Below are 7,870 nucleotides of genomic sequence, written 5' to 3'. Positions count from 1 at the left end.
TTCTCAATGCTTTTTTATGTATATATGTGTGTGTGTGTATATATATATATATATACTCTTTACTCTTTTACTTGTTTCAGTCATTTGACTGTGGCCATGCTGGAGCACCGCCTTATTAGTCGAGCAAATCGACCCCAGGACTTATTCTTTGTGAACCTGGTACTTATTCTATCGGGCTCTTTTGTCGAACCGCTAAGTTACGGGGGCTGTAAACACACCAGCAACGGTTGTCAAGCAATGCTAGGGGGGACAAACACAGACACACAAACGTATACACACACACACACACACATATATATATATATATATACATACCTATATACGATTGGCTTCTTTCAGTTTCTGTCTACCAAATCCACTCAGAAGGTTTTGGTCGGCCCGAGGCTATAGTAGAAGACACTTGCCCAAGATGCCACGCAGTGGGACTGGACCCGGATCCATGTGGTTGGTAAACAAGCTACTTACCACACAGCCACTCCTACGCCTAGTCGCCACTCCTATGTAAATATCTATATGTATGTCTATATCACCGTGACCGACCAGGCTATCAGATGTCGTTACACATCGCTGGTCACAATGCACTTCGCATTGTTTTAGCCTTCAAATGACGCCACCCCTCTGGCTAGCGAGCAGACCAACAGAAGAAAGAGTGAGAGAAAGTTGTGGCGAAAGAGTACAGCAGGGATCGCCACCACCCCCTGCCGGAGCCTCATGGAGATTTTTAGGTGTTTTCGCTCAATAAACACTCAACGCACTGTCTGGGAATCGAAACCGCGATCATACGACCGCGAGTCCGCTGCCCTAACCACTGGGCCATTGTATGTGTATATATATGTATGTATGTATGTAGAAGCACTCCGTCGGTTGCGATGACGAGGGTCCCAGCTGATACGATCAAGGGAACAGCTTGCTCGTGAAATTAACATGCAAGTGACTGAGTACTCCATAGACACGTGTACCCTTAATGCAGTTCTCAGGGAGATTCAGCATGACACAGTGTGTGACATGGCGGCGAGCTGGCAGAAACATTAGCACGCCGAGCGAAATGTGTAGCCATATTTCGTCTGCCGTTACGTTCCGAGTTCAAATTCCGCGGAGGTCGACTTTGCCTTTCATCCTTTCAGGGTCGATTAAATAAGTACCTATTTCCTTACTACCCACAAGGGGCTAAAAACAGAGTGGACAACAAGGACATACAACAATTAAGTCGATTACATCGACCCCAGTGCGTAACTGGTACTTATTTATCGACCCCGAAAGGATGAAAGGCAAAGTCGACCTCGGCAGAATTGAACTCGGAACGTAACGCAGATGAATACCGCTAAGCATTTCGCCGCCTAAATAAGTACCAGTTACACACTGGGCTCGATATAATCGACTTAATCCCTTTGTCTGTTCTTGTTTGTCCCCTCTGTGTGTAGCCCCTTGTGGGCAATGAAGAATAAGGCTGGCTCTTTGAAATACAGGTACAACTCATTTTTGGCCAGCTGAGAGGACTGGAGCAACGTGAAATAAAGTGTCTTGCTCAAGACACAACGCGTCGCCGGGAATCGAACTCACGACCTTACGATCATGGGCCGAATGCCCTAACCACTAAGTCACGTGCCTTGTGTATGTGTGTATGTATATGTGTCTATATATGTGTATGTATTTTAACGTATCAGGTACTCTTTACGCTTTTACTTGTTTCAGTCATTTGACTGCGGCCATGCTGGAGCACCGCCTTTTTAGTCGATCAAATCGACCCCAGGACTTATTCTTTGTAAGCCTAGTACTTATTCTATGAGTCTCTTTTGCCGAACCACTAAGTTACGGGGACGTAAACAACCAGCATCAGTTGTCAAGCGATGTTGGTGGAGACAAACACAAACATACACACACACCACACACACACCACACACACACACCCAACACCACACACACACATATATATACATTATATATGTATACATATATATAACAACGCGTTTCTTTCAGTTTCCGTCTACCAACTCCACTCACAAGGCTTTGGTCGGCCCGAGGCTGTATTAGAAGACACTTGCCCAAGGTGCCACGCAGTGGGACTGAACCCGGAACCATGTGGTTGGTAAACAAGCTACTTACCACACAGCCACTCCTATATGTATATATATGTATATATATGTCAGGTCACTTTTGAGTGCTACTGGTAATATGTAACCCAGTACAACCTGTTGCATGGTCAGGTCGTCGGCGACTAAACCGGCAACCCCACCAAGCTTGCTTGGTGAGGAGGGTGTTTATTGGTCACCATGCGGGATGAAAAATAAAACCCGTCAAAGGGCAAAGGAACTTTTGAGAGTCAACAGACATCCAATAAATGTCTTAAGGCTGTATCATGCGCGGGGACATAGAAATAATCGGACTGAATACCCGATTGCTTAAAAATATATGATAGAGAAACAATTCTTTACCTTTTGGATACCAACCTAGCTGAAAGCACCTCTGGTTCTGTAGTACAAATGTCTTGTTTTCATAAGTTTTGAATTAAAATCTTCCACCAAACCTTAGTCACAATTTATATTCCTAACACTAGCTTAATGATAACCAAGTTATTTTACTAAATTGTTTGTTATATTGAAAATAATTGAAAGAAACACAGAGCATCTCGACAGAAATATGGTAACAAAAGGCTTAAAAATATATAATAGAGAAACAATTCTTAACCTTTTGGATACCAACCCGGCTGAAAGCACCTCTGACCCTGTAGTACAGATGTCTGGTTTTCATAAGATTTGAATTAAAATCTTCCACCAAACCTTAGTCACAATTTATGTTCCTAACACTAGCTTAACGATAACTAAGTTATTTTACTAAATTCTTTGTTATATTTAAAATTAATTGAAAGAAACACAGAGCATCTCGACAGAAATACAGTAACAAGGGGGTTAAAGCGATAAAATATAGCGAATACAACCTTTGAGAGAAAGATTAGATTTAGATTAATGGGGCAGGGTGTGCACCCCTGGCCATGAACACACACTCACACATCCACATACACTTACAAACCCACACACACATGTTATAAATTAAAGGCAGAATCATAGAAGAAAGAGATTAGAACAGTCAAAGAAAACTGCATGAAGCTTAACGAGCAGGTGTCTACATTCATTGAGCATGTTTGGCATGTGGTGTACAAAAGGTGATTTATTTTAATAGTATACTTTTCTGGTTGTAAATATAGGCGCAGGAGTGGCTCTGTTGTCAGTAGTTTGCTTACCAACCACATGGTTCTGGGTTCAGTCCCACTTCAGCAAGTGTCTTCTACTATAGCCTCAGGCCGACCAAAGCCTTGTGAGTGGATTTGGTATATGGAAACTAAAAGAAGCCCGTCGTGTATATGTATATGTGGCACCTGTGTCGGTGACACATAAGAAAACACCATCCGAGCGTGGCCGTCTGCCAGCCTCGTCTGGCACCTGTGTCGGTGGCACATAAAAAACACCATCCAAGCGTGGCCGTCTGCCAGCCTCGTCTGGCACCTGTGTCGGTGGCACATAAAAAACACCATCCGAGCGTGGGCGTCTGCCAGCCTCGTCTGGCACCTGTGTCGGTGGCACATAAAATCACCCACTACACTCTCGGAGTGGTTGGCGTTAGGAAGGGCATCCACCTGTAGAAACACTGCCAGATCTGACTGGCCTGGTGCAGCCACAGTCAAAATGCCACAGTCAAAATGACTGAAACAAGTAAAAGAGTAAACTTAGCGGTTCGGCAAAAGATACCGATAGAATAAATACTAGGCTTACAAAGAATAAGTCCCAGGGTCGATTTGCTCGACTAAAGGCGGTGCTCCAGCATGGCCGCAGTCAAATGACTGAAACAAGTAAAAGAGTAAAGAGTAAACTTTTCTGGTTGTAAATATGTTTTTTCTTACATACACACACACACTCACTCAGACTACCTTAATGCATTGTGGGGGGGGGGGGGGCTAAAGATTTAAATAAATTTTTTTGTTGTTGCTTTCACACTCCATAAAAAATATATCACTCACGCTGATTGTGTGTATGTGTGTAGGATGGGATTTTATGAAAGGTATATAAAAGAGATTTATTTTAATAGCATAATTTTCTGGTTGTAAATATGTTTTTTCTTACATACACACACACACTCACTCAGACTACCTTAATGCATTGTGGGGGGGGGGGGATAAGATTTAACCCTTTTGTTACTGTATTCTGTTGAGATGCCTCTGTTTCTTTCAATTAATTTTAAATATAACAAGAATTTAGTAAAATAACTTAGTTATCATTCAGCTAGTGTTAGGAACGTAAATTGTGACTAAGGTTTAGTGGTATATTTTAATTCAAAACCTGTGAAAACAAGACATTTACTACAGAGCCAGAGCGGTTTTGGCCGGGTTGGTAACGAAAGGGTTAAATAAATTTTTTTGTTGTTGCTTTCACACTCCATAAAAATATATCACTCACGCTGATTGTGTGTATGTGTGTAGGATGGGATTTTATGAAGGTATATAAAAGAGATTTATTTTAATAGCATAATTTTCTGGTTGTAAATATAGGTGCAGGAGTGGTAGACGGAAACTGAAAAGAAGCTCGTCGTATATATGTGTGTATATATATATATTTATGAAGGTGCATGGCTCAGTGGTTAGAGCATCAAGCTTGCGATCGTGAGGTTGTGAGCTCGAATCCTGGACCAGGCTGTGTGTTGTGTTCTCGAGCAAGACACTTTATTTTACGTTCTCCAGTTCACTCAGCTGTAGAAATGAGTTGCGACGTCACAGGTACCAAGCTGTATCGGCCCCTTTGCCTTTCCCTTGGATAACATCAGTGGCGAGGAGAGGGGAGGCCGGTATGCATGGGCGACTGCTGGTCTTCCATAAACAACCTTGCCCGGACTTGTGCCTGGGAGGGTAACTTTCTAGGTGCAATCCCATGGTCAGTCATGACGAAGGGGTCCTAGATATATGTGTGTGTTTGTGTGTCTGTTTTTGTCCCCCTCCCACCCCCAACATCGCTTGACAACCGATGCTGGTGTGTTTACGTCCCTGTAACTTAGCGGTTCAGCAAAAGAGCTCGATAGAATAAAGTACTAAGCTTACAAAGAATAAGTCCTGGGGTCGATTTGCTCGACTAGAGGCGGTGCTCCAGCATGGCCGCAGTCAAATGACCGAAACAAGTAAGAGTAAAAGAGCATGCATTTTCTTACACACACACACACACACACATGTACACCTGGCCTTGCTTAGTGTGAGAGAATGATGGTGTTTTGTTGTTGGTGGTAGTGGGGGTGGTTAAAAATTAAAATTACAATTTTGCTTTTGTTTTTGGTTGTTTAAACCCTGTACAGTGATTACATCCATAATTCTGTCTTACATTCTTGTTTCTCTATTATTCCAGAATACCAGAAACAGCGAAGAATTTTTTCACACGAGACATCATCAACATTGATAATATTCTCAAAGCCTGTTTACATCAATATCTCTATGGTAGAATTGCTGAGAAATATTTCTTTAGAACTGAGATAAATATCAACATTTGTCTTCTTCGCTGCTTAAAAAGTTTACAAACTGATTTTGTATTTTGATTGAACTTGGATTAAGAAGGCTGAAGATTTCAGTTGAAGGAAACACAGCTGTAATTGTATTTGTTGGGAATATACTACAAGCTGAAAGAGAAGAAATCTTGGGTGTTTTGTGTTGAGGGAGAACCAAAATAAAATGATGGAAAACGAATTGAATCTATAACTCTATGGTAGAATTGCTGGAAATATTTCTTTAGAACTGAGAAAAATATCAACATTTGTCTTCTTCACTGCTTAAAAAGTTTACAAACTGATTTTGTATTTTGATTGAACTTGGATTAAGAAGGCTGAAGCGGCTTGAGATAATCGCGAAAGATTTCAGTTCAAGGAAACACAGCTGTGATTGTATTTGTTGCGAATATAATACAAGCTCAAAGAGAAGGAATCTTGGGTGTTTTGTGTTGAGGGAGAACCAAAATAAAATGATGGAAAACGAATTGAATGAGAAAAAGGTTACAAGTGAAACAGTGACTAAAAAGAGTAATTATTCTGGTGGCTTAAAGAATGAGAAAGGAAAAACATCATATCACTGTGATATCTGTGGTAAACCATTCTCGCAAAAAAGCAGCTTGACCACTCACCAGCGTATCCATACAGGCGAAAAACCTTTTCATTGTGACGTCTGCGGTAAATCCTTTTCGCAAAATGTCCATTTGTCTAAACATAAATGTTCCCGGAAAGAGGGAAAGGTATTCATGTGTAGCATCTGCGATAAATCATTCTCTAGAAAGAGCTCTTTGACACGACACATCCGTACTCATACAGGCGAGAAACCCTACCTCTGTGACATTTGTTTTAGATCTTTCTCTGAGAATCACACCTTGACCATTCACAAACGTACTCATACCGGAGAGAAACCGTATCACTGTGACATCTGTGATAAATCGTTCTCCGAAACCGGCCATTTGTCTCGGCATAAACGAATTCATACCGGATACAAGCCACATAACTGCGACATCTGTGATAAATCATTCTCTGAAAACGGGGACTTAATTCGACATAAACGTATCCATACAGGGGAGAAACCGTATACGTGCGACATTTGTAGTAAAGCCTTCTCTCTCGGACATGCCTTGACTGCTCACAAACGAGTTCATGCAGAGAAACCATTTCACTGCGATATCTGTGGTAAATCATTCGCTCAGAAACCAGACTTTGCTAAACACGTTGTCATTCATACTGGATAGTAGCTGTATTAAACCTTTGGGATTTTGCATTTATAACTAGCCATATCTGGCCAAAATATTCTATCTGTCTTATGTTCGAACTGGCCACATCTGGCCTCTCCCACCTATCATACAATGTCATACAATGCTTCCCAACCACAAGATTCTGGGTTCAGTCTCACTGTGTCACACCTGGGGCAAGTGTCTTCTAGTATAGCCTTGTGAGTGGATTTAGTAGATGGAAATTGAAAGAAGCCTGTCGTCGATATATATATATATATATTATATATATATATATAAGTTCAGCAACAATTTAGATTCAAATGAATATGGTACTTAATTTAGATGCACCAGAATTTTGTATGGTGTTATCCATAAAAATTTGATGGGTGATTATAATAAAAAATAAGCAACAAGAATGATTCCGGTGATTTGGTACAACATTTTATTAAAGTTGTAAGTATTACATCTTAAATCTGCTGTAATACTTACAACTTTTAATAAAATGTTGTAGTGTGAAATAATTGTACCAAATCACCGGAGTCATTCTTGTTGCTTATTTTTGATATATATATATATATGTGTGTATGTATGTATATTAGAAGAAATGAGGTCCTCAGAAGTCCGGATGGCTTTATATATCACTGCGATATCTGTGGTAAATCATTCGCTCAAAAACCAGACTTTGCTAAACATGTTGTCAATCATACTGGATAGTAAACTGTATTAAACCTTTTGCATTTATAACTAGCCATATCTGGCCAAAATATTCTAACTGTCTTATGTTCGAACTGGCCACATCTGGCCTCTCCCACCTATCATACAATGTCATACAATGCTTCCCAACCACATGATTCTGGGTTCAGTCTCACTGTGTCACACCTGGGGCAAGTGTCTTCTAGTATAGCCTTGTGAGTGGATTTAGTAGATGGAAATTGAAAGAAGCCTGTCGTCGATATATATATATATATATATATATATATATATATATATATATACCGGAGTAAACACATAAATGTGAAACAAGGTGGAAAAAAGAGTACTCAAATACCAGGGGTAGAGTAATATGCTTTATTTAAAAGCAGCAGAAATTCAACAAAACCTGTTACTCTGAGTTTCCCGTTCATCGGACAGCTTTT

The 7,870-nt window shown here is 40.6% G+C and overlaps 2 protein-coding genes across 2 annotated transcripts in view; one reads left to right on the top strand and one right to left on the bottom strand.

The window, feature by feature from the left end:
- The window catches only part of LOC115225264 (endothelial zinc finger protein induced by tumor necrosis factor alpha-like), a 20,133-nt gene extending 19,786 nt beyond the window's left edge, over window positions 1-347 (bottom strand). Inside the window, exon 1 of the mRNA XM_036513920.1 lies at window positions 316-347. The gene's annotated coding sequence lies outside the window, so the exon portion shown is untranslated. The remainder of the gene's footprint in view (window positions 1-315) is intronic.
- A 5,246-nt stretch (window positions 348-5,593) lies between these two features.
- LOC115225380 (zinc finger protein 239-like) lies at window positions 5,594-7,603 on the top strand. Its single transcript, XM_036513921.1, has 2 exons — window positions 5,594-6,693; window positions 7,390-7,603. Exons 1-2 carry the CDS (start codon window positions 5,988-5,990, stop codon window positions 7,446-7,448), a joined length of 765 nt encoding a protein of 254 aa, XP_036369814.1. The 5' UTR covers window positions 5,594-5,987; the 3' UTR covers window positions 7,449-7,603.
- The last annotated feature ends 267 nt before the right edge of the window (window positions 7,604-7,870 follow it).

Source organism: Octopus sinensis, linkage group LG27 (assembly GCF_006345805.1).
Source record: "Octopus sinensis linkage group LG27, ASM634580v1, whole genome shotgun sequence".
Lineage (NCBI taxonomy): Eukaryota > Metazoa > Mollusca > Cephalopoda > Octopoda > Octopodidae > Octopus > Octopus sinensis.
This window is presented reverse-complemented; position numbering and strand designations above follow the sequence as displayed.

Excerpts from the sequence above, each read along its gene's own strand:
- LOC115225380 (XM_036513921.1), top strand. The coding sequence starts at position 5,988 with ATGATGGAAAACGAATTGAATGAGAAAAAGGTTACAAGTGAAACAGTG. Across the intron at positions 6,694-7,389 it reads ATTTCACTGCGATATCTGTG|GTAAATCATTCGCTCAAAAA; the intron begins GTAAATCATTCG and ends GCGATATCTGTG.